Source organism: Camelus dromedarius, chromosome 9 (genome assembly GCF_036321535.1).
Source record: "Camelus dromedarius isolate mCamDro1 chromosome 9, mCamDro1.pat, whole genome shotgun sequence".
Taxonomy (NCBI): domain Eukaryota; kingdom Metazoa; phylum Chordata; class Mammalia; order Artiodactyla; family Camelidae; genus Camelus; species Camelus dromedarius.
In genome coordinates, this window is record NC_087444.1 from 78,239,714 (window position 1) to 78,266,865 (window position 27,152).

At 49.3% G+C, this 27,152-nt stretch overlaps 1 protein-coding gene across 1 annotated transcript in view; it reads right to left on the minus strand.

Annotated features, from left to right (window-relative positions):
* Positions 1-27,152, minus strand: part of NLRP13 (NLR family pyrin domain containing 13) — a 40,497-nt gene that overhangs the window by 6,962 nt on the left and 6,383 nt on the right. Inside the window, exons 3-13 of the mRNA XM_031459260.2 lie at positions 23,505-23,868; positions 19,055-19,123; positions 14,405-15,995; positions 12,327-12,494; positions 10,738-10,905; positions 10,131-10,301; positions 9,341-9,511; positions 5,894-6,077; positions 4,908-5,116; positions 2,598-2,768; positions 1,027-1,106 (exon numbers count right to left, since the gene is read on the minus strand). Coding sequence (XP_031315120.2) covers positions 1,027-1,106; positions 2,598-2,768; positions 4,908-5,116; positions 5,894-6,077; positions 9,341-9,511; positions 10,131-10,301; positions 10,738-10,905; positions 12,327-12,494; positions 14,405-15,995; positions 19,055-19,123; positions 23,505-23,868 — 3,346 coding nt within the window. The remainder of the gene's footprint in view (positions 1-1,026; positions 1,107-2,597; positions 2,769-4,907; positions 5,117-5,893; positions 6,078-9,340; positions 9,512-10,130; positions 10,302-10,737; positions 10,906-12,326; positions 12,495-14,404; positions 15,996-19,054; positions 19,124-23,504; positions 23,869-27,152) is intronic.

Genomic DNA, 27,152 nt, shown 5'->3' on the forward strand with positions numbered 1-27,152 from the left:
TCAGGGCTCTGAGTTCCACTTACGTCTAATAGTGAGGGAACATGGATGAAGGCTCACAGCATTCAGCTTACTGGAAGATCCCACTGGGTCTTGTAAGGCACGCTGACTCTTAAAATATAGTTGGATTCAAAGACCAGTTATTTGACTCTCAACTTCTAACCTGTTGCAAAGCACGATCCCTCAGTATCCTTGTTTTTAAATCAGCAGAGTAGGGACGTGCCTCCTACAGGGTTTTTGGGGATTGAGACACTATGAAGGTGTTCTATGAACTACAAAATTCAAAATAAAATACCCAACTAGTAGCCCTGAGACTACTTCTGGTAGCTTCTGCTTGTGGAATAATAGAGTAAGAATCTGGTGTTAGGGCAGGGGGAGAAAATTACACTCTGATAGATAAGCTCCTGTTCTTCATACACATTTCACGTATGACATCGTCATTTCACATTATACCCAGTGTGGGGCCCACGTTCCTCAGTGTTTTCAGGTGGGTGAAACACGTTAGCAATAACAGAGCCAGGAATTATTCAAAGGCAGAAGCAAAGGCCAGAACTGGGTCTACTTGCACATTTAGAATTGTCCAGCTGGCTTGTTCCATCACAGCACAATAATTACAGAATTACGTCCATCCCACTCTCATCCCGTGGGAAATGAAGCTTTAGGCTTCAAGATATTTTTATATCCTTTGCTTTATTGAATCCTCTTAACAGCTCTAAATTACACCAAGAACAAAAAAAAAAAAAAAACTTAAGGTAAGGCCAGTGTAGAATCTTGGGCCAAATATAGTGTGAGATTAGGATTCTGGAGACTGAGTACTTAACACGTTGCCTACAACGAACCGCGAAAAAGCATCCTGGAGGCAACGGCTCATGCGTCCCAGTGAACAGTGACTCCTGAGCAACACGGGTCAGGACTTCCAAGAACCTTCCCAGAAGGCTGTACTCCAAGAACGCTCCATGGCGCAGTGTGGCCTCTCCTCACTGCATCACCACCACCACTTGTCTTCAAAGTCATTAAAATCCCACTTACACTTGATTCTCAGAGAGGACCCCTTCTCCTGTAACTTCTCCAACTCCGCTTTCACTATGGAGTACAAGTCTTCTTCGAGCCTGCAAAAGACAGGAGAGGAGACAAGGATAGAATGAGATGGTAAAATGAAACAGGTGTCCCGTAGAAAAGTAACTTCTGTTAACCCTCACGTGGGTACATCTCCACCTCTGCCCTCACCCAGAGAGACTGGGAGGGATGTGCGAAGCCACAAGAACCCCTTTCCATGGAAGAAAAAAGAAATCCCTGGGAGAGATGATAAGACAGACGTAGCACAGGGCAACTCCGGTCACTGCTGTCACTGTGTATAAATCTGATTCCTTTCTCTTGTACCATTAATGTATGTTTACAGACTTTTGACAAACAAAGTCCTGGCATTTTCTTCTTTCAGAAGAGGTTGGGGTCTGGGTACCCAGTCAGAGGTCCCCTCTACAACCTGAATGACACACCCAGTTGGCAAGGGGAGAAGCATCATCTATGGTGGTCACCATCCCACAACTCTTAAAAATGCACGACTTAGATGTGAAGGTGGCAATCTAACAATGTGTAGGTAATATAAAATCCTGAATGTATAGATGTTAACCAACTTCCCAAAGTAGGCAAGCTTCCCTGGTATCCAAGACGGTATCTGCTAAAACATACCTAGCTGAATGTCTGTCTCCATGAAAAACAAACAAACAAAAAAAAAACACTGCTTAACTTTCTGACCTCATCTCCAGAATGCTGAACAAGGTGGAGACTGTCCTAATTAAATGCTCTTCCTTCAATACCTCCAGCGGATAAGAAAAAGCTTGGTCCAACCCTCTGGCCTTTGCACATGCTATTCCAACTTCCTTACAACACACCACCCCTCATCTCTTCACTGCCCATGTTCCCCTCCTGATCATGGATTCTGCCCTTCCAGCCTCGCTGGGTCTCGAGATCAGTGACACCACCGCAGACAGGCCTTCCCTTACCACCTGATCACCTTTGCTTTCTACACCACAGCTCAGAGTTCCCTTCATAGCATTCATGGCAGCTAACACTGCTTTTTTAGGTCTCGGATTTGCCATCGTCCTGAGAGGAGCACAGACTTGTGAGGACAAGGCTCATGACCTTTTGTTTCCCACTGTCTACCGTGCCACGGCGCTCGGCCCACAGTCAGCGCTAACACAGGAAGCTGCTGAGTAAGTGTCCGTCAGTGAAGCACAGAGTGAGTACCAGAAAGAGAAAACTGAGGGCACCCCAGAATACCCAAATGTCTGCAGGGCTGTGCCATCCAACTAGCCACTAGCCACCGTGGCTATTTAAGTTAATTCAAACTACAGGAAGTTAAAGATTCCATTCCTTGGTCACACTGGCCACACTTCCAGTGCCCAGTCACCGCACGCGGTGAGCGGCTAGCTGGTGGACGGCGCAGGTACAGCCCATCTCCTCCGTCACTGGAAGCTCTGGTGGCCAGCACCAGCCGAGGAGACTCAGTGCAGGATAACCTCGGTGTCCACTTTGAAACATTCTCCACTCCGCCCGCATCTCAGCAGGTGCCTCCCCGTGTACGAGGCAGTGGGGATTACCTGAGTTTCCGCAGTGTGCACGCTGGTTTTTCCAAGGACTTCCACAGCGTGCTGACTCCCTCAGGCCCCAGGTCATTTCCTGACAGGTCCAGATTAACCAGGCTTTTGCTGCTTCCGAGAGCAGAGGAGAGATGCTGGCAGCAACCACGCGTCAAGTTGCATCTCTCCAGCCTAGAAGGGGGTGAGACGGAAGCGTGGAAGGTGGTCCTCCAGGATCGAGACATTAGAGAGAAAAACAGCGCAAGACTCGGGGTAACATGCTGCCGAAACAGACTGGTTAACAGCGTGTGACACACACCAGACACTTTTCCAAATGCTTACACATAACTCATTTAATCCATTAAAGTTAGATCACATCTTAAACCCCACGTGACAGATAAGGAAAGACTAGAAGAGCCTAAGTACCCTTCACCTCGCTTCTTCCATCTCATTCCCAAAGGCAACACTTCAAAATCAGAAAATACAGTTGGCCGGATACTAGGAAGGCCAAGAAAAAAAGTGACAGGGTGCATTGTATACTGCAAAAATGGATAAGCAGGGTCCTTCTGTACAGCACAGGGAACTGTATTCAGTATCCCGTAGTAACCTGCAAAGAGAAAGAACCTGAAAACAGACATACGTATGTAGATGGATGGCTGAGGCGTTACGCTGGACACCGGAAGTTGACACAACATTGTAAACTGACTCTATTTCAATTTTAAAAAAAAAGGGGGCGGGGGAGCTGAGGATCAGGAAGGAATTCATCACTAGAGACAGCGCAGTAACTGTTGGCCAGTGGTTTAGTCTCTTCTCCTCCGGGGAGAAGCACCTAGAAAGCGAGGGCTTAAAACCAGACCCTGTTTATTTTTTAAAGCATAACAATAATCCTGATTTACTTGTTTAAATCTGGTGGCTTCTCCTTCACCTACAGGATAAAGAACATCGCAATGAAGGTGCTTCTTGAAGGACAGAGAAGTGTGACAGAACTGGCTTCTGATGTGTCTCACTGAGCGCAATGCCCCCAAGGTACACCCGTGCTGTCCCCAACGGCAGGACTTCCACAGAGAAAAACACTGTATGACATCACTTGCATGTGGAATCCAAAAAAAGCCAAACTCAGAGAAACAGAAAGTGGAGTGGTGGTTCCCAGGGATGGGGCAGGGGAAGTGGGGAGGTGCTGGTCCAAAGGCACAGACTTCCAGTCCTACGGTGAATAGATTCTGGGGATCGAATATACGGCACGGTGACCACAGTCAACATTGCTTTATGCACCTGGAAGTTGTTGAGAGCATACATCTTACATGTTCTCCACGGCAGCTATATGATAGGACGGAGGTGTTACCTAAAGCTATGGCAGTAACCACTCTGCAGTACAGAAATGTATCAGATCAGCAGGCTGCACGCCTTAAACTTACACAACGTCATGTCCACTATATCTCAGTAAAGCTGGAGGAAAAAGGAACTCGCTTCTGCATCAGACTTCCATTGGGTCCTTGTCTCCATCTTTAGCTAAGTGAGCTCCTTGCCTCAGTTTCCTCATCTATAAAATGGGTATAAAAGGTACCAGCCTCCTAGTGCCTCCCTGCTGGAGTATGAAGTCATGATCGTACTGTCTCTCCCACATCCAAGCACATAGTAAGCATTCAAATGATAACTTACCCTACAGAATTGTCCCCCACAGAATCTTATCTCCTCCTTTACACCCATCACTCTGTTCTAACCACATGTTGAATCTCCCTGGAAAACCAACCTCTGAGCCATCATTTACGCTGTCAACCTCTGCCAAGAGCTTTCTTTCCCTCTCGCTTCCTTCTGGGCACTTGGGGACGGGGCGAGAACTCTTACTTCAAGGCTCACTTCAAGCCCTACCCTCCTCAGCACAGTTTCCCCTGAGCCCCTAAGCACTTTGTAAGAATGACTGCAACCACTGCCTGTCTGGAAAAATGGCTACTATTTAACCAAATTCGTACTACCCGAGGCTAAGCCATCTTAGTTTGCTGAGCAAACACATGGCGTTGTGGTTAAAAATCAGTCTTCCCCTTCGACAGGAAAGATTCACGGGGCAGGAAACATGCCCCACACACCGCAGCAAAAGGTACTGATTCAAAGGAGGAATGTTTACAAGGAACCAAGGGTGGGGCTGATAAGAGTAAAACTTCTCTACACTTGGAGTTTATCAACAAGCAGAAGAGGTTTTTTTAAAGGAGAGCTTTCTCCTTCACCATTTTTCACCTTCTTAACCACCGCCCCTCCCCATCAACCATTTATTATTCCCTCCCCACCCCGAGTGGAGGGGGGGGTCTTCCGGCACAGAGAACAGGACTGACTCACCCAAGCGTGCTCAGTGTGCAATTCGAGCATTTCAGCACCTCGCACAGCCGTTTCACCCCATCATCCTGAACGTCATTTTCCCCGATATCCAAGGTTTTCACATTAGGGTTGCGCTTGAGGGCATCAGCAAGCTCCTGACAGCCCTCTGCTGTCAAAGAGCAAGCTGACAAGCTGCAAAGTAGAAATAAACAGAGTGGGGGAAAGTCATCCTTCAGCCATTAGTCTTTGCTGTTTGTTCAAGCCCATCCCACTGTCTTCCACGGGAAAAAGAGGTGCCCGCACGTCTTATCCTGAGCCCTGAAAGAGGAAGGTGCTGGTTAGGAGGTCCGGGACCCCTGGGCACTCGATCTACCTGGGAAACAAGCAAAGGCCATCCAGCCATCTCCCTCCCCAGACCACCGACAGGCCTGTCTCTGTGACGCTCACCAGAGAACCCAGGCTCTGGTTACCACAGAACATGTTTTTCAGCTTTTAAGCTCAACATCTTGAGCTGAAAAAAACACCAGGAATCTCACTTAATGGCAGATCTAAATACCTAAAGATGAATTATTATAGCAAGATAGGTTTGAGATCAGTGATCCAGGCAAACACTGGGAGAGAGAGAGGAGGAGAAGGTGAGAGGGCGAGACAGCGATGAGAGAGACACAGAGACACAGAGTGAGGAGAGACACTCAGAGACACAGAAGGGGAGGAGAGAGAGATGAAACGCCAGAGTGACACGTTAAGGAGGAGAAGGCAAACCTAAGGCAGAAATCCTTATGCCATAATAGGAAAAGTTCGGCTTCATGAAAAATGTCCACCTGGTTAAAACTGTCAAGAACCAAGTCTAAGGGAACTGTGAACAAGATAAACAATATATGCAAATTACACCCAAAATGACTCAGTTTCACTCGTGAAGAATGCCTACAAGTCAAGGGGGAAAAAAACCCAATAGGGAAAAAAGGCATCAGGTTTTATCCACACGGTTTTCAGTTGGAAGGTCACACCGGTGGCTCTCGGCATTTGCAAGAGCGGAAGTCAGAGTCCTGGTACTCGCCAGGCAGAGGTGTCCCCAGGACCAGCACCAGGACACGTGCTGAGCACGGAGTGTGGCGAGCGGCCCTGGTGCGCAGCCCTTCGCGGGTGCTGCTACAACGCTTGCTGGGGGCGCACGTGGCCCGGGTGGCCCGGCTGGGAGAGGGTTCCCGGGAGCTCCCCCTGGCCTCCTCTGAACTTCACCCCGTGCACCGTCACCCTCCGCCGATTTTGCTTTGTCCCCGTTCGCTGTAATAAATCACAGCCATGAACACGCCTGTGTGCTGCATCTGGAGGGTCCTCCCAGGGAATCGTCAAGCCCGCAGGGTGGTCTTGAGGGTCCCCGCTGTGGCTGGTCCTCAACAGTCATCCCATCCCCGCGCCTCCAGCACCACTGCCCACCCCCGTCCCCTCCTCCAACAGAACCAACAGCCCCCCATGGCCCGGCGACCCCACCCAGGACCCTAGACCCAGCTGGCGCTCAGGCACTCACAGGTCGGCGCGCTCGCCCCCCACCCCCACCACCCCCACAAGAGAGGCGATGAACTTACTCGAGGCTGCGCAGCCGGCAACGCGGACGCCGCAGGGCCGCGCACAGACGCGCCACGCCCGCGTCGCCCAGCTCGTTCCTCCTCAAGCTCAGGTGCGTCAGGGTCCTGCTCCCGAGGAGAGCGTCCGACAGGTGCCCGCAGCTGGGCGCGCCGAGCCGGCAGCACGAAAGCCTGCGGGGCCGGGGCCGGGGCCGCGCGCTCAGGGGGGCCGCCGGGGCGGGGCCGAATCCCGCCGCCGCCGCCGCCGCCCCCGCCCCCGCCCGGATGCGCCGGGCGCCCGTGCCCGCTCGCCCCTCCTCCTCCCGGGGCCCCGCAGCGCGCACGCCGACGGCCCTGCAGCTCCGCGCCCGGGAGCTGCAGTAACAGAGGCGGGGCGACGGCACACGGACGGCCTGGGTGGTCGGTGATGCTCCCAAACGCACCCAATGGCATGCGTTAAGTATGTACAGCTTCCTACATGTCAAAAAAGTCAAGTTTAATGTAAGAATTTTTAAAATTTTAAGTAAAAATTAAAAAGAAAAGAAAACTACTTTAAATAGCCTTGCAGCAGCTGGGGATGAACCCCGGGGTCCAGAGCCAGTCGGACGTGGGTTCAAAGGCCGGTCGGCCAGGACTAACTGCTGCCAGGAGGCCGTGCCACTCCTGCCTCCATCTCTGCCATCCTGAAGCCGGGCCTGCGCTGCCCCGTCAAGGTTCCATGCGTGTCCGAGGCTTGCGACAGTATTTAGCAAGCGTGCGATGCAAGTCCTACGAGGGTCAGGGCGCAGCCCCAGGGTAGGGTGCATGGCTAGCATGCACGAGGTCCTGGATTCAATCCCCAGTACCTCCATTTAAAACAACTTTAAATAAACAAAACATGTGACTAGGCAATATTTTTAAAGCTTTAAAACAAACAAGTTATATGAGATACAGAATATGTGTAAGTACATCTGACTGCCCTTTATGACTAGATTACCACATTCTGTTGTTTCTTACTTTGTAGTTGGCTTTATTCCTTTGATAACTATGTAAGTTTAAAAACCTAAAGATCTAATCTGTTCTTAGAAACAATCATTAGTACATATATGAAAACTAAAAAAATGTGCAGTATACTGTTTATATGTATTTACATGCAATATAATGCATATGTGCAGTCGAACTGTAATAACTCTACACAATAAAACAAAAAATAAACATTAGTAAGCAAAAACTTATATGAGATATTATAATATCAGAGACTTAATATATTATAGATAAATATATAATTTTATAATATACCTATTTATATTAAGTATTATATATTATATAATTATATAATAGACATATAGGTATTATATAACAGATAATCTATGTAATATGTTGCCATTATATAACAAGATATATATATTACATAGTTATATAATAGGCAATAGGATATATTAGTCAGTTATATTATTATAAATATTAATATATCATATTAAATGTGATAAAGTGTAAGTTATATGTCATCTTATGAATATAACTGCACATGTATGATATTAGTTCATATTATATGCATGTTAATTACCTAATAGTATTCTGGTTCTGTGAGGTCAGCAAGTGCAAGGCTCAGGTTCCGTGGCCCTCCACCATCACCGCCAGATAGGAAGCCCTCGAGAACCCGGGCCTTTCCCAGCCTTTCACACTCACCTGAACAGCACCCAGTCCCAGGAAATCTCAGCTCTCCACCCACTCCACTCCCGTGCCCAGAAGCAGCATCAGCCAAAGAAGAAAAGCTCTCCGTTGTGGACCCTCATCCCCTGCCACCACCCCCGAGTCCTTCCATCCCGGATGCACCTGCTCACGCAATGTCTCTGCACAGTTGGTTAACAGGCGTCTCACGCCCCTATGTGCCAGTCCAAACTCCTTACCCCCAAACCCCCTCACCCCCCCAGTCCTCAGTGTGTCAAAACATGGCACCACCCTTCCCCCGGCTGCCCGAGCCCATCACCTGGAGGGGTGCTAGGTTCCTTTCCCTCCTCAGCCACCTCCAATCCGTCAGCAAGTCCCACCGGCTCTCCCCTCTGATACGCCCCAGAGTCTTGCCCGCCTCGCCCAGGCCAGCTCCCTCTCAGCTCCCAGCCTGGTCCACAGGCACTTGCTTCTGCTTGTACTCTGCCCTTCACTACCGTCCATCCTTCGACAGCAGGCTGGGTGACCTCTCAGAGTACGCCCAAGCATGTCACTGTCATACCTCCAAACACAACACAGATTCCTCCCCAGCCTGGGCAAACCCCAGGCATCCTCCTGCCCCTCCAGCTGCACTTCTTCCGTTAGCCCCTCACTCACGTCACTCCAGCCACACGCATTTCCTTGTTCCTACAACACCCCAAGCTCATTCCAACCCCAGGACCTTTGCCCTCCTGCTCCTTCCCTCTGCATGCGGCTTCCTCCCCAACAGTCATCTCTGCTTCAAACACCACCTCCTCAGATCGGCTGCTGAGCACAGACCTCGCTGAGAGCCAGCCCCACCACTCTGTCTCCTCGTGTCTACTTTGTCTTCATATCTGAGCCGCTGTTGTCTGTGTCTTACTTGTAGACCACACCCTCCACACAGGCAGGGAGCATGCCTGTCTGATCCACCACCCTGACCTTGAGGCCAGCTCTGTGTCTGCAGATAGGAACTCAGTTATTGGTGGACCAAAATATCCTAATTTCCTGGGATCCTTGTTAAGGCTGAATCACTTGGCACAGCCTGCAGAGATTAATTGAACAAATCCGGGGTTCTACTGAGAATCGATGTGTAGGTCGATGCCCAGCACACTGAGCAACTGCTCAGTGATGTGAGTGGATCCCATGTGGAGGAGTCACTGTCCTGATGCCTAACCCCGTGGACAGCCATTCCCAGAAAGGGAGGCGGGAGGAACTTACACCAGTCTCTCCAAGACGCAGTCAGGGTGGGCCAGGGAACCACACAGCGGCTCCACACCGTCGTCTTGGAGTGGATTCAACCCCAGGCACAGCCGAGTCACCCCCTGGGCGCTGGTGAGAAGCAGGGCCAGGTCCCGACAGCTGGCCACCGACAGGTTGCACTTCTCCAGCCTGCAGGAGGCGAAGGTGCCAGGTGGGCCTCAGCTCTGCCCGGGTCCTTTTTTCTTTCTCAAACTCTCAGCCCCTGGGGCCACACCTCTGGGACCCAAAATCATGGAAAGATGAAACTGGATAAAGAACAAAGCTTCAAGAATGAGGAGAGGGTGGGTGAAGGGGAGATTGCTCGGTCTCAGTCCTACTGACCTCTGGGCCAGACCAGCCTTCACTGTGCGGGGCCTCCAGTGCACTGTAGGGCGCTGATTGTTCCTACTCTGTTCCCACCTGATGCCAGGAACACCCTCCCCTCCTCAGATGTGAAAACCAGCACATGTCCAGACTTTGCCAAATGTCCCCTGGGGGACACAATCGCCCCTCGTTGAAAACCACTGTGTTCAGAAGAGGCTGGCAGAGCCTAAGGGGGTTATACATAGAAGCTGATGGTCAAGGTTCCCCAAACCAAGGTGAGGGCTGAGGCTGAGCCCAAGGAGAAGGGGGAGAAGGAAGAAGGTGACAAGAAGGGTGTCAGTGGGACAGGCAGACTCAGCAGGGGCTCCCCGGGGGTCCCCAAAACATACTCCCGCTGCTGCTCCAGCTTGCAAAGGAGGTGTTTTGAACAAGTGGGAGGACTTACGACAGCTCCTTGAGGGGGCACCTGGACGTCCCAAACGGCCCCTGCAGTCTTTTCACCTCGGTGTTAGAGAGGTTGTTGTCGCCCAGGCTGAGGAACCGCAGGCTGGAGTTCTCGCCGAGTTCCGCAAAGAGCTGATGGCAGGCCCAGGCGGTGAGGCCACACGACTCCAACCTACCGAGGAGGCCCCGGGTCAAGCAGTCACTCCTGGGAGGGGTGGTCTTGGTTTAGAGGCCCCCTCGCTCCATGCTTCTCCCTTGTTCTCATTCCTTCCAGGGACAGGCGAGCTACGCCCTTGTACGTCTGTGCTACTCAGTGCGGTCCACAGCCCAACATCACCTCGGGGGCTGTTAGAAATGCTCATCACCAGGCCCCAGAGTAGGCCGGCTGGATCTTGGGGGCGGGTTCCAGGAACCTGTGTTGTAGCATGCCCCCTCGGTGACCCTGACATACTTCCAGCTTTGAGAACCACCGCTCTACACGCGTGCACTTCCCCCCTTGGCTCGTCTTTCTCTGCACCCTTCCGCTGCAGCGCTGACTCCTGCCCTCCCAGTGAGTCGTCACACCTAGGTGTGACGCTAGGGACAGAGCTGGGAAACCAGAGACTGACCACAGATACTGGAGGTTGCAGGCTGAGTGCCTCAGAGTTCTAAAGATCATCGCAGACACGGTGATTCCCAGGTTGTTGCAGCTCAGGTCGAGGTGGGTCAGCCTGTGGTTCCCGTGCAGAACGAGGACGAGCTCCTTCAGAACCCGCACGGGAGACACCGACCTGCACCTAAGGGCGAGAGGCAGCGGGAAGGGAAGACCGCTTCCCCGTCCGGCCTTTCCAGCACACACACCCTTAAGGATGTACGAGACATAAGAGGAAGTAAGAAACCTTTGAGAAGGCAATCTAAAATATACTCCCAAATCAAAAGCCATCAACCTGTGCCTCTGAAATACGTGTAGTTTACTGTGCAGGAACCACACCACAATAAAGGTGTTAAAAATTAAAATGAAATAAAATATACTCCCAAAAGAGCCGCTAAGCTCAGGTGGACGTATGGAGTCAAGAATCAAGCCTGCCCCCCCCCCCCCCGTCTGCTGTTAAGATGTCCTGGGCCTGCCTCCTCTTCCAGGGAGGTCACCCTCCCTACGCCGACCCCGTGAGCCCTAGTGAGAAACCTTCCTCCTTCTGCTTGTGTCCTGGGCTTGCTTATCTTGAGAACTAAGTTATAGAAGTAAAATGGGGGCAGGGGGTACAGAGAAGAAGGCTGTTGCGCCTGCCTCCCAGGTATCTGACCCAGCTCACTGGACGCACAGAAGTCTGAGGGCGGTTACTAGCGCCACATCTTCTGCTCTCAGCTCATTGAAGCAGTGCCTGCCTCTGATTTTCAGACCTCGAGGGATGACCTTGAAAATTGTGGAGGCGGAACAGGGTGGAATTCGCGAGCCTAGACTGCAGAGCATCTGACCGGAGGCCACCTCCAGTTCAGCTCTAAGTGCGACTCTCACTGGGTCCTCCAGCAGGTGATCCTCCCCTGGCCTCTCCGGCAAGGCCCGCCTCCTCCTGCCCATTCCTGCCTCCCCGGGAACCGGCTCTGAGACCCTGCGCCCCGTACGCTCGTGGCGCCGTAGGAGCGGTAAGCCCAGCCGGAGCTGCCCTTCAGCGCAGCGCGCGGCCCACCCCCGGCGGCGTCCGGCCGGCGGGCCTCCCCTGTCTAGAGCGCCGAGCACCCCGCACACCTGGCCGCGTTCCTGAGCCGCCTCCCTTCCGCCCTGTCGCCGCCTCACCGACCTCGCGGTCGTTTAAGTCTGCTTCTCCGGGGCGCTGACGCCGCGGGAGGTGCTCGGCGGGCGCTCCGGGGCGGGCGGCCTCCCCTCGGGCCCGGGGCGCCCCCAGCTCTCCCGAGCCCTAGAAAGCTTCTGCTCCTTTATATTTAGCTCAAAACATAGTCGTCCCCCCCCCCACTCCACCAAGGCTCTGAAGAAAAAATTAGCAGGTACCTCTAGTCAAGGTCGCTTATAATGGACTGTCATGTTTTAAAGTTCAATCTACCTCGCCGAATTAGCAGCTTCACTGGTGCAAGTCCCTTCATTTTATTCTCCTGAGAACCCAGATTACTTTCTGGCAAATAGATGCCCACTGCTGTAGTCAGAAGAAAAATGTTTGGTTATTCTATGGCCGTCTTCAAACTGTGAGAGGCGCACACTTACGTCAGCTTCTGGAGTCTGCACCTTGGATTTCTCAGCTCGTAACAGAGTCTCTTCATGGAGGAAGCATTAAGCTTGCTGTCACTCAGGTCCAGCTCACGCATGTTCCCATTGCGAAGCACGGAGCAAATATCCTGCCACTGACGAGTCCTCGAATCGACCACCTTTGCCCTTTGTGAGGGAGAGAGAGAAGGCCAGTGAGAGTAAACGAAACTCAGCACCCAGAAGGTGATGTACAGGAGGCAAGAAGAGGCCCTGATGAGAACACACTCGGTGAAGTTCTGAATATGAAAATGTGTAACCCAAAAGCTACAGTTCTTAAAGTACCAGATGCTTTATTCCCACGATCCTCAACAACTCCTTCAGAGGAGAGGCAGTGCATACACGGGGTGAGGTGGACCATGGGCATAATCCTTAAAAGTTCAAACTCCAAGTAAACAGACCTGGGGCGCATTCGGAGCTCAGCCCCTCGTAGAAGCGTTCAACCTCTGTGCTCCAGTTTTCTGTCTCCAAAATGTGCGTAATAAAACTTACTCCTGTAGGATTTTGCAGAGATTAAAGAAGATTCATGAAAATATTTAGAACTTAGAATTATTAGAATTCTAATCATGTAGAATGTCCCTAATGTAGTAGGCGCTCCATGTTAAGAATAAAAGAGCATTAAAGTCAGAAATGAATTTTTTAAATCTCGATGAGATGAGGGAAGTAAAGCAAAGACTACATTCTGAGAGCATTTGAAGGTGATAAAGTTCTGCTCTAAGTCCAGAATTGTGGCACTGGTGAGAGTGTTTGCAGCCTTACGTGTGTATGCGCGTGTGTGTCTGTATGTGGCGTATGCATGCACGTGCATTCATGAATATAGCATCCCTGCCTGTGCTGATGGACACAGTCTAAAACCCCTGAGGAAAGCAGTAAGACGCTGTGCTGCGGAGAAGCAGGAAGTAACCTCACCATCAGGTCTCTGCCAACTTTAGGGAAGGTCTGGAATTCGCTTGAGCCTTAGGGTGACCGTGCATAATGTGATCACTGGTGTGGGCTCAGCAGCAATCCTCGTAGTAAGCGGGGTCCCACCCGGGGAATCATTCTGTAGTAACGGCACTTGCTCACGTGACCCAAAAGGGAACACCAGGGAAACAAGGCCCTCATTTAAGTTTTAGGGACTCCAAGTCCGGATAAGCGACAGCAAACGCATGCTGAACGTTAATTAATCCAGACCCTCCAACCGAGCACCTTACTCATGTTTCAGTCTGGGTGAACACAAAGAAATCAGTCCTCTCAAAATTTCACGTTGTTCAATCAAAATTGCACTGGTTATTTCTTACAGGTTTGAGGGTTAAACAGGAAAGGATTTGACAACACATTTAGCAACTCCTGTCCCAAGAAATGTTCAGAAAACGTTCCTGGAACCTACCATGAGGAAGTCTGCCTTTTCTAGTAGTCCCCTCCCAGACTGGAAGCCGTGTCAGTGATGGGGCAAGGTCGGAGGATAGGAACCGACAGCGGCTCAAGTATTTCCAAGATCCTTCTTCCAGGAGACAAAGGGACAAACTCGTAAGAACAAGCTGTAAGATTCTGTTGACACCCTGGGCCCCACGCTGCTTCCAACTGATACTCAAAGGAGAGGCGCACAGCGTTTTACTTGAGGTCTGGAGCTCTGAAGGAGCTGGGCTCCAGTCCAGGCTGGGCCACTTGCTAGCCACACTGACGTAAGAAAACCGTGTTTTCACCAGCCAGTCTTCTCGTCTCTGAGGACAACAAGAGGTCCCCTCCATCCAGGCGCGGGCACCAGCTAGACGCAGGCAGAGGCCACGGCGCGACACCTGGCGTGCAGACCTCCAGCAGCAGGCACCGCCTGAGATACAAGGTCCAAGGGGAACTGCTGAGGGAGCCGGGAAACCCTGTATGACCCCACAAAGGGACGGATTCCCACAGGCTGGAGCTGATCTAGAATGTCTGGGCAGTCACAACCACTGAGGACACCACGACCGACAGCAGAGTCGGTTTTTCGTGGAAGAAGCTGGGCGGAGCCCGTGGAGATGAGGGGAAGCTGGTCAGGGGAGGGATGGTTCTGGATTACTCACCCCGGGGTTTCCAGGTCAAAAGTCAGCTCCGTTTGAGGGATGGGACTGCTGACAGAAAGCCTCAGCTTACTCAGCTTCTGACAGTGCTTCAGGCAAAAGGAAGAAACTCGAAGTTGCAGACTCCCACGAATGTCAAGGTCGGCTTCCAGGAGGCGACTCAAGATCTGCTGTACAAAGTCCTCGTCCTGCGTCTCATGTAAGCACTGGAAAAGCAGCAGGAACTCAAAACGGACGGAGACTGCACTGCACCCCTCTAAGTCTTCTGCCCAGTCCAGCAGCTCGTCCCTCACCCTGCGAGACACTTCACAACGCAGAGCGTCTTCCAGTTCCCTGGCCAGGTCTCTCCTTACAAGACCAAAGAGAAAGAGAACCATCTGATTCCAATAGACGTTTGTGTTCAAGAAGGCGTCACTCAGCAGCGCCCTCATCTCTTGATGCCTCGTGGAACCACCACCAAGGGACCCTCTGGCTCCCCGGAGCACGTAGAACACGGCCCCCAGAAACTCCTGGAAGCTGTGGTGCGTGAAAGCAACGCAGTCCTCACAGTCACCGACTTTGCGCAGAATATTCCGCCTCAGGAGAGACTCGACGAGAGGGGCCTCCAGGTGCCAGCGCTCCACGTCCTCCTTTGGAAACGCGAAGTGCGAGAGCCACATGCCCTGTGCAGCGAGGCTGCAGAGGGCCCTCCACTGCCCCGGCCGGCTCCGCCCTGACGCGCTCGCCGGGGCCACGGAAGACAGGCCGGAGAAGAAGCGCGTGTACAGGCTGGTGGCGGTCTCGGCGCCCGGCCGGGAATACGGGCTTCTCACCACCCGCCGCTTCAGGCAGGAGCACACGGCCCAGCACACCAGGGGCGCAGAGCAGGAGCGAAACAGAGACTCCATTTTTCTCATCTTACGCAAGATCTTCGTGGCTTGGTCGTAGTCACCGAAGAACCTGGTGAAGTACTCCTCCCGGTCTCCTTCTGTGAACCCTGAGAGTAAGACAAACCATGGATTCAGCAGCAGCCCTTTAAGACGACCATTACCGTAGTCTCTGGCTGTTACCAGTAGGGTAGCCGTGGGCGCCAACTCTTTCTTCAACAAGTGGAGGAGGATTCTGGCCACTGGGAGCTGCCGGTACCAGTCTGAACATGGTGGGCTGTTGTCCAAGTCGGGGGACAAAACCATCTCTTCAAAGCCATCAATGACAAACAGGAGCCTCTCGGGATGACCCATGAACTCTTCAGTGGGGGCCTGAGAGTCAGGCCAGTCCTGGGAAAGCAAGCCAGCAAGGGTGGTGTCCGCCATCTCCTTCACTTTATGGCAGCTGATAAAGAAAACATAGGAGAACCTGTCCTGAAAGAGGACGCCCTCTGCCCAGTGCAGCACGGCCTTCATCGCCAGCGTGCTCTTCCCAACCCCGGCGCCGCCCTCCAGGACGATCGTCCGGGGCTGGGCTCCAGCCCGGTTAGGGCCCAGCAGCCTCCTAAGTTCTTCGTGCTCCTTCGCCGTCACGTTGCAGAGATATATATGGTCTTCAGGCCAGGAGACACTGTCCCACATCGCCAGTATTTTAGCCTTCATCCTCTCTCTGTACCTCCTCCTGTGGGCTGGAACAGAAGGGAGGCGCGACAGGGCAGGACAACGGTCAGAATGAGTCTCGGCATTAGGACTGATTCAATGATGGAGTTCTCTCGTAAAGCCCTGAACAAAGGCAGACAACATACCTTCGGGGTCTTTCTCTGGGGATTGTGGGGGTGGCGGGGGGAGAGGGGACGCATCAAAAGTTAGCAAAACAGTTTGATGACAGGCAAGAATAAAAGACCTGAGATGGACACAAGATAGATTGAGAATGACCTTAAGAGGAGGAAGGGATGAACAGAGGCTCCTGCCTAAGAGCTGACACCTTAATCATGAGAAGCAGCCAGTCCAAGATACAGAAGGAGATGCTGTCGGGCAGGGGGACCATCTAGAGAACTCGCTGAGGCAGCAGTGAGACGTTCTAGAGCATGGTGCCCGCACAGCCTGGTGGCAGATGAGCTCAACTGCACAGGAGGGGCTCGATCACAGGCACCTTTGCTCTGAAGGCCAAGGGATGCTAGTTTACATCTGTTGAGGTCACTGGCCTTTGGGCAATGGAAACCAAGAAGGAAACCAAGCAGACGGAGGTAGGGAGCCACACCTGTCATCTAGGTGAAGCGTTTAGTCGAACAAACCGATCGATAATAAAACAACAACAAATTATTCTCTCTCTCCCCACTCTCCGCCCCCCCCAAACCTTCCTGCTGCTTTGCAAAGTAAAAGAAACCATAAGCAGAACAAAACAACAACATAAGGACTGGGAGAAAATATTTGCAAACAATGCAACTGACAAGGGCTTAATTTCCAGAATACACAAACAGCTCATACAACTCAGCAACAAGGAAACAAACAGCCCAATCCAAAAGTGGGCAGAAGACCTAAACAGACATTTCTCCAAAGAAGACACACAGATGGAGGATGCATTTAATTTAAAGGTCCTACTTAGTACCCGACCCAGTTGAGGGAGTAAGTCCTAAAACCCAGCCACACCGCAGTATCTCAGAACGCAGGGGTGGAGGACCCCAAAAGCTTCCATAGTGCAAAAGACAGGTAACAACAGTGTAGAAATCTAAAAGGCGTCACATTTATCTACACTGTACACTGCAGGACACTGGGACACCAGAGACACTGAGGAAGAATGACTCTTAACCTTAAAAATTACACCTAAACCATTCAAAAAAAAGGTGCACTGGACAAAGCTTCCACCAGGCAAGCTCTCAAAAATACCATCTCAAATGGACCTTTGTCAATAAGCTGCTATGGAATGGGTCCCCTGAGACAGTGGTCAGACAGGTGGGCGTGGTTCCACAGGGGAAAGGGGGAGGCAACGTTCCAGAAGAGAAAATGGAATTCAAGGTCAAATGAAGTCCCAGGATGGCAGCTACGTGGCAGCTGACAGAGACTGGAGAAGGACGTGGGGCTTCTGGAAATTGTCTAGAGATAATGACAGGGGAGCTGACGGATTCCTTGACACATCTGATGGTGTTACACATCCCGGAGAACTCTGAGGTGCTGTAATGATAATGGCACAGGAAGCTAAACCAGAAAAAAAGCGATTATTAACTCAAACAAAAATAGGAAACAGTTTCCGCAAAAAGGCATGTGTAGTGGATTCAATAGTGACCCCAAAAAACGGCATGTCCACGTCCGAGTCCCCAGAACCTCACTGCCCTGCATTGCCCCAAACGCACTCAGATGTACTGTCACAAGAGAGAGGCAGAGACTTCTGGGACAAAAGGAGGCCACGTGCCCACGGAGGCAGGCGCCCCAGGCCCAGGAATGCCAGGAGCCCCAGGGAGCTGGGAGACAGGGCGGCTTCTCCCGCCAAGCCCCCGGAGGAAGCTCGGCCCTGCCGACACCGTGGCTCCAGGCTCCCACCTCCAGCACCATGAGAGGGTCAGCGTCTACCGTTCAAGCTGCCCGGTCTGTGGCAGTTCACGCAGCAGTCCTAAAAACTGAGCACTGTGAGCCTGAGTTACCGCGTGGCTCAGCACTGACTCGCACCCACGTGACACTGAACACCTGTTCTTTCAAACAAGTGCAGGACAGAAGGAGAGATACTCGCCCGCCGCGATGAGGAGTCGGCAGATAATTAACTGGAAACCTAAGGACTGGCAGTGTATGTGGGTCATTTCTGAGCACAGAAACAAACAGCCAGAGTGGCAGCTACGCCTGGCATGTGGTTGACTCCACAGAACAGAACTCCAGGCCTGGGCAAAGGATGGATGCCTTCCATTTTAAGTTTTGTGTTTTCTGGGTTTCTTTCTGGATTACACACAAGTATGGCCACTTCTTTGATAAAACTAAAGTTGTTCCATCTCTGAATACATTGCTCTGTCCATGTGAAAAGTCCCCAGGGTACAAAAAATACAGCTACCCAGCACTATTTATAATAGCCAAGACATGAAGTGTCCATCAACACACAAATGGATTAAGACGTGGTGAGATACGCGCACGCACCTACATGCACACACGATAGAATACTATTCAGCCATGAAAAAGAATGAAATATTTGCCATGGGCAGCAACACGGGTGTACTTAGAGGGCATTACAATACTGCATGATATCACTTATATGTGGAACCTAAAAAATACGACAAACAAAATAGGGAACATAACAAAGAACAAGGAGACTCACAGAGAACAAGCCACCAGTTAGCAGTGGCAGGGCCCTCGGGGGCCAAGCAGCAAGGACTGGCTCTGACCCAGCCCCTCGGTATGTTTCACACGGCCGCTCTGAACTATGGCTTGTAAGACAGGGTACCAGGATGTAGTGCACCACACAAGGAACAGAGCCAGTATTCTGTCATAACTAAATAGAAAGTAACTTTTAAAAATCATATAGAAAGGTAAAAAAAAAACTTTAATACAGCTACCTATTAATGCAACACCAAGTCCAGAAACAGACACTGGTATCTGAGACCTCAGAGGGGAGCCAGAGAGCGGCCAGCGTGCGGGGCCCAACAAGCAGCACCGGAAGCAGGTGCCGTTTCTGGCCAATTACAAACTGAGGACAATTTCAGAGGCGGCGGCACGTGCAAACCCGGTGAAACACAAGCCTGGGAGCAGCATAAAGCAGCGTCCAAACCTGCTTCTTCTCCTGGCGTCCCTGGTCTTTCCTGGTCTGCATCGTGGGGCTCCTGCGCCCGTGTGAACTCTGAAACAAAACAGTGACGGTGGGTTGGTGAGACATTCCAGGCTGAAAACAGGCTCACAGAGATGGATATCCTCAGTAAAACCCGCTATTTCTCTGAAGGGGGGGAATCAAAGAGACCGTTGGAATCATAGCCTCACGCGTCATCAACCCAACTGCTTGGAAACATGCTTCTTCGCAGAGACCAAAGCGCATTATTAAAAGCCCCTCCCCTCCTCGGGACCCCGGATCCAGCCAGCCCCTGGTCTGGAAAGCTCTTTCCCCAGATACCCGCTTGGCGCACTCCCTCACCTCCAAGTCTTTGCTCAAGTCTTAGCCCCTCAACAGCACCTTGTCCCTTGGGCAGCCCGCATCCACCCACCGTCTCCTCTCCATTGCACCTGTCACCCTCTGCCACACCATACAAGGTACTTACTTCTCATGTCCACTGCCTGTCTCCCTCCTCTGGCGTGGGGGACAGATAGCTGACCTGTGTGTGTTGACTGATGTATCCCCACCAAACAGAACAATTCCCAGCACACAGAAGCCACTCTAATATTTGGGAAATAAAATGCCATAGGAAGCAAAGCAGCAAGGATGGGTTCTAACCCAAGCCCCTCTGTGTGTTTCACATGACCACTCTGAACTTCCTGTTCCTCACAAGCAAAGAGACCACTTCCACGTCTCACTCACACAGCAGTAACTCCTAATCCACTGTCTTGTACACCCAGCTGCTATGAGCTAATGCCCCCAAAGGGATTTGAATCTAAAGGAGATATGGCTTATTTTATAACTATAAACAGAATATAAACTTTAAAAATTGTGAGTCAATATGTTGTATGCCTGAAACTTATGTAATATGGTACACCAACTATACCTCAATAAAAAAATTAAATTGTCAAATGCTCCAAAATATAAAGGAGATTGGATCAAAGAATGGATAAAGAAGCAACATACACACACACACATATGTATACACCGTGGAATATTACTCAGCCATAAAAAAGAGTAAGCTCCCATAGCACAAGGAATTTTTTCAATATCTTGTAATAACCTATAGTGGAAAAGAATCTGAAAATAGATATATGTAGATGTATAACTGAATCGCTTTACTGTACCCTTGAAACTAACACAGTACTGTAAAGTAACTATACTTCAGTTTAAAAAATGCTTAACAAAAAAAGAATGAAATGCTGCCATTTGCAGCAACATGGCTGGACCTAGAGAATATTCTTAGTAAAGTAATCCAAACAGAGAAAGACAAATAGTGTATGATATCACTCACATGTGGGATATAAAAAATAATACAAATGAATGTATATGCCAAACAGACCCAGACTCAGATACAGAAAACAAACTAGCAGTTACCCAAGGGGAGAGGGGAGGGGCAAGCTAGGGGTAAGGGATTAAGAGCTACAAACTACTACGTATAAAACAGATACACAACAAGAGAATACTGTACAGCACCGGAGAGTGTAGCCATTCACCTTGTAATGACTTTTAATGTAGTATCATCTGCAAAAACACTGCGTCACTGTGCTGTGCCCCTGAAACGAATACATTATAAATCACCTACAACTCAATTTTAAAAATCAAGGAGCTACGGCTCTAATATTTACAGTTCCATGGCTTGTCCAGGTTTACAGGACTCGATCTGGGTGGCGAGCTGGGTCCTGGGCTTCCTCCTCACCCGCCGTGTTTCTCTGAAGAACAAGAACCCATCGTCCTCCACCCACCGTGGCCTTGGCCAGGAGTCCCGAGTGTCTGGAGCCCATCCGGGGTACAGAATCTACCCCAGGCGAGGCCAGCCATCCTGGCATCCGGGCACTGGGATGGGGATCTTTTCCCAGGTGTAGCCCAGAAGGCTAAGGCTGTCCCTTGTCACCGGCTCCATTTATCTGGAAGCCAAGGACATGACAAGTGGCATTCCTTTGTTGCAAACAATCCCACTAGTGTGGGCCTCCCAAGTTATAGCATTACTGCCCAGATTAAGTGCCCCAACCTGTATCTTGACACACTAAACTGAAGATTCTAGGTCAAGCTGGGACCCCCTGCCAGGAGAGCTGGGCTGTTCCAAATAAACAGCCTGGAGTTGAAGTCCAATTTCTTTAAAAATATCCCAGTTCTCAGTTTCCTTTGGCCATCTGTGGAAGCCTGTTGAACTGAAGAGCCACCCACCCTGAACTGGATGAATTAGTCTTGGCGGGGTGGAGTGTGTCACTGAGATGGTAAAGACCCTCGCAGCTCTGATACTGTCCGTCTGCCATCCTCAAACCAGCATCTGGAAACCACCAGGAAAGGTGATACTGTTAGGAAAAAATCTACCCCAAAGATGAACAAGTGATTGAGAATATATTCTGTGTCTTCTAAGCATTTCACCCTTGAAACTCAGGGGTAGGTACAGCTAGCTCCATTTTCAAAAAGAGAGAATGCAATGGAATACTACTCAGCCATGAAAAAGAATGAAATAATGCCATTTGCAGCAACACGGAAGGACCTGGAGATTGTCATACTAAGTGAAGTAAGTCAAAGACAAGTACCACACAATATCACATATATGGAATGTAAAAAATGGCACAGATGAATTTATAGAACAGACTCATAGACATAGAAAAGAAACTTATGGTTGCCAAACGGGAAAGGACCGGGGGAGGGATAAATTAGGAGTCTGGGATTAACAGATACAAACTACCATATGTAAAATAGGTAAACAACAAGGTCCTACTGTACAGCACAGGGAGCTATATTCAGTATGTTGTAATAGCCTATAGTGGAAAACAATATATGTGTATGTGTGTGTGTGTGTCTGTGTGTGTGTACCAGAATCACTACTGTGTACACCTGAGACTAACAACATTTTAAATCAACTATACTTCCTTAAAAATTAAAAACTTAAAAAGAAACAGGATTTAAGGGTTCTCGATCCCACTGCCTGGCTCTCTGCTCAACATCCGCCTGGTGCAGACAAGGGTATGCGAGGGATTTGTGAAGGGGAGGGCGGGGAGGAGGAAAAGAGGGGAGATGCAGGGAAATGGAGTCCCCGTCCCCTCCTCCTGCCCCAGGAAGACGCACAAAACCTGAGTTTCCACGTCTCAGCACCTCCAACGCCCAAAGCTCTGACGGGGAAGACTGCATGCCGCCGGCGCCCACCCCTACTCCTCAGACGCACGCCCTCAGCTGGGGGGACAGGGGAGGAAACACGCAGCCAAGCACAGAGCCTCCGGAAACCTGCCGCTGGGGTTCACACCCCAGCTCTGCGAGCTCGGGCAACTTCCTTGTGCTCTGCACCCCAGTTTCCTCGTCTGTGAAGCAGCAACGACAGAACCTCCTTCTCAGGGGAGCGTGAATAAGCACCAACGCGCAGAAAGCGGCAGCACCAGTGCCCGGCGCGCAACCGGCAGCAGCCGAAGCTCGGGCTGTTTTCCGCAGGCCTCAGAGGCGGCCGCCCTGCCGTACAGCGGCGCGCGCGTCCCTGAAACTCGCTGCTGTAGGTGGCACTGCGCAGTAAAAGCCACGCGGGTTTCTTTTTATAGCAAACTGGGGTCTATGGCACATTTGCAAAAGATAGAAACAATTAAAACGGCAGCAGGACTTCACACTTGCTGGCGAGCTACGAAACATCACTAGCACAGCAAATAAATACTGCAGGGCTTCCACAAAGAAAGAAATAGCACAGCTCGGCATGGGCTTGTGTTTTGTTGCTTTGGGGTTTTTGTTTTGTTGTTTTGTTTTGTTGTGGTGTCGTGTTTTGTTGTGGTGTCGTGTTTTGTTGTGGTGTCGTGTTTTGTTGTGGTGTCGTGTTTGGTTGTGGTGTCGTGTTTGGTTGTGGTAGTTGTGGTGGTTGTGGTTGTGGTGGTGGTTGTGGTGGTGGTTGTGGTGGTGGTTGTGGTGGTTGTGGTGGTAGTTGTGGTGGTTGTGCTGGTTGTGGTGGTGGTTGTGGTGGTTGTGGTGCTGGTTGTGGTGGTGGTTGTGGTGGTGGTTGTGGTGGTGGTGGTTGTGGTGGTTGTGGTGGTGGTGGTGGTGGTGGTGGTGGTGGTGGTGGTTGTTGCATTTACCTAGTGTTTCTCCAAGGGGGAGAAATGCACTAACAAACATGAAATTCCTGTTGTCCCCCAATCATGCCCCGATGCAACCACTGCATTGGAACAAATTCGTATTTTTAAAAGCAGCCTGGCAACGGAACTGAACACGCATCCTTCAGTTCCCTCTCCTTACTTCTGATCGCATCCCTGCCACGCAACAGCTCCAAACCTTCATAGCCTTTATGCCTTTGAACTTGCACAACCCACCACGGAGACTTTTTCTTAGGGGGAGACCAGCAATTTGGAACGACCCCATAAAAATCCAGTGCAACCTCCCTGCTCCGTGAGCACCGGGCAGCCGTCCATCTCACAGACCCACTCACCATTCGTCTTTGCTCTCATTTCCTCGCAGAGTGAAGTCAGCTGCATGTTCTCGAAGATGTGGAGGGTCACGTCCCATATCTGCCTCACTGTTAAGTACTCACTCAACAGGCACAGCAGATCAGCAGGACCGGCGGCTTTCAGGCTCGCCCAGGGGATCGGCCGGGAGTTCTCAAGCAGCAGCTGCGGGGCCTGGAGGCCAAGTTTGAATTCCTCCAGCTGATACTGATCCAGGCCCATTAGGCAAGACAGAAGCTTCTCATAGGAACCATCGTGTACGGAGATGCTACCAGAAGAACTCATCGGGCCCAACATGCAAGGTTTCCGCTTCACACAAGAGCACTTAGGCCACAAAATCAAGAGCACCTGCAGAAAACAAATTGCCAGTCAAGACGGGGAACCATGGCGCATCTCCTCCACCCACGTACTGCTTTCCCCGCCCACCACCTCCTGCTCCCTGTTTGAATGCTTATTTCTCTCTCTTCCACAAGAATGTCAACTCCCTCTGAACAGACCTTGGCTGGACCATCAGTGCCTAGCACAGCACCAGACAAACTTAGAAGTTTCTGCACAGCAAAGGAAACCATAAGCAAAACAAAACCACCACCCACAGACTGGGAGAAAATATATGCAAATGACGAGACTGACAAGGGCTTAATTTCCCGAGTATATAAAACAGCGCTTACAACTTAACAACAAAAAAATCAAACAACCCGATCCAAAAATGGGCAGAAGACCTAAACAAGCAATTCTCCAACATACAAACGGCCAATAGGCACATGAAAAAAATGCTCAATATTGCTAATTACCAGAGAAATGCAAATCAAAACCACGAGGTATCACCTCACACCAGTCAGAATGGCCATCATTCAAAAGTCCATGAACAATAAATGATGGAGAGGGTGTGGAGAAAAGGGAACCATCCTACACTGTTTGTGGGAATGGAGTTTGGCCATTATGGTAAACAGTATGGAGACTCCTCAAAAGACTAAAAATAGACTTACCATATGATCCAGCAATCCCACTCCTGGGCATATATCCAGAGGGAACCTTAATTTAAAAAGATACACGCACCCCAATGTTCATAGCAGCACTATTTACAATAGCCAAGACATGGAAGCAACCTAAATGTCCATTGACAGGTGACTGGATAAAGGATAAAACCTGTTGTATATTTATACAATGGAATACTACTCAGCCATAAAAAATAATAAAATAATGCCATTTGCTGCAACATGGGTGGACCTGGAGATTGTCATTCTAAGTGAAGTAAGCCAGAAATAGAAAGAAAAATACCATACATCACTTATATGTGGCATCTCAAAAAAAAAAAAAAAAGACAAACTTATTTATGAAACAGAAATAGACTCACAGATGTAGAAACAAACATGATTACTGGAGGGGAAGTGGGTGGGAAGGGATACACTGGGAGTTCTAGATTTACAAATACTAACTAATATATATAAAATAGATAAACAATAAGTTTATACTGTATAGCACAGGGGACTATATTCAATATATTGTAGTAACTTATGGTGAAAAAGAATATGAAAATGAATGTATGTATGTTCCTGTATGACTGAAGCAATGTGCTGTACACCGGAAATTGACACCACATTGTAAACTGATTATACTTATATATATATATATATATGAATAACAAAGAAAAAATGAATAGTGAATATTTAGGTTATTCAAAAAATGATAAGGAAGAACAGAAAGCAGATGTTGGAAAACAAATAGCAAGATAATACACTAAATCCCAAATGTGTCAGCAAGTATATAAACATAAGTGAGCTAAACACTAAAGACTATCTGTCAAACTCAATTAAAAATTTTAAAGGTGCACTTCAAGTACCAGAGCATGGACCATTTCAAGGAAAATAATCAGGAAAAAATGCAGCATGCACACCCTCACCAGGAAAGGGAAACTGTGTAGCTATGCCACCATCTGAGTAGGTTTTAAGGCAAAATTATGACTCAATATAGAGCACATTTTATAATAGGATCAGTCCAGCAGGAAGATATAGCAACTCTAAAATTCTGTGTATCAAATAGTATAGCTTTTAAATATATGAAGCAAAAAATAATAAAAATAAAAATAAATAAATATATGAAGCAAAAATAGAACTAAAACGATAACTGGAGATTTAAACACGCATCTCAATAACAAACAGAACAAGCAGGAAAAAAAAGGAGATAGATTATTTGAATCACATCATTAGTCAACCTGACCTAACTGATTAAAAATAGAGATACAGAGATAAAACTCTATACCCAACAACCACAAAAAAAAATATTTAGTAAGTGGTCAGAAGATTTCAACAAGAACTTCACAAATGACGTTCACTAAATGACTGATAAGCATGAATCAGGAATTTTCTGTTAAAACCACAGTGAAGTAATATTACACCCCATCTGGAGTGGCTAAAACGATAAGGGCTGACATGACATCACCAAGTGTTGTCGAAGATGTGCAGTTACTGGAATGCTCTACATCACTGTGGGAGAGTGAAAAAGATGCATCCACTTTGTAAAACTGCTTGCAGCACACATGCACATATATCCTTCAGTTCCATTCCCAGCTTATTCCCCCACAAAAAACCACCGGAAGCCACGTACAAGAGTGTTCGCAGCAGCTCTAGTCAGTGATAATCAAACATTCGGAACAACCCAAATGTCCACTGAAGAGAATGTATTACACACACACAGTGGAATTCTACAGAGAAATAAACAAACAACATCCATGCAACAGCCTGGATCAACCTCACAATTATGTTGAGCAGAAGAGAAAAGACAACAAAAGGTACCCACTGCATAATATCTTCATATAAAGTTCAAAAAACAGGCAAAAACAAACTCACCACGATAAAGTTGAGAATAGTGCTCTGCTCTGGGGGAGCCCGGAAAGGGCATTTAGAGGCATTCTAGGGTACCAGAAATACTCTGTCTCTTGAACATGGAGATGGTACACGGGTGTACACATAAAACACATTAAGCTGGGGTTGGGGCAGGGTGCAGCCCAGTGGCAGAGCACACACACTTAGCATGCACAAGGTCCTGGGTTCAATCCCCAGTACCTCCAATGAAAAAAATTTTTTAACACATTCAGCCATTGTGAGAGCAAACACAAATCAAAAATTTTTTCATTTTAAATCTTACTCTTATAAACGAAAAAAGGATTTTCCTCCTCCCCCTTTAAAAAGTTTTACTGAGGTATAACTAACAATAAAATTGTTAGATATTTAAAGCATACCTCATGGTGACTTTATACATATACATGGTGAATATACACGCACACATTGTGAAAGGGTTCTCCCCATCTAGCCAATTAACACATCCATCACTACATGTGATATATATGTATTCACACACTTTTTTTTTTGTTGAGAATATTAAAGTTCTACTCTCTTGGCAAATGTCAATTAAGTTATCAACTATAATCACCACGTTTTTACATTATCTCCTCAGAGCTACACTAGGAACCGGTGACACAGACTTGAATGAGCAGATCTCACGAGCTTACATGTTGGCCATGAAGATGCAAGTTTAAGAAGTCTTTAACTGGGGGAGGGTATAGCTCAGTGGTAGAGCATGTGCTTAGCATGCACAAGCTTTGGGTTCAATCCCCGTTACATCCATTAAATAAA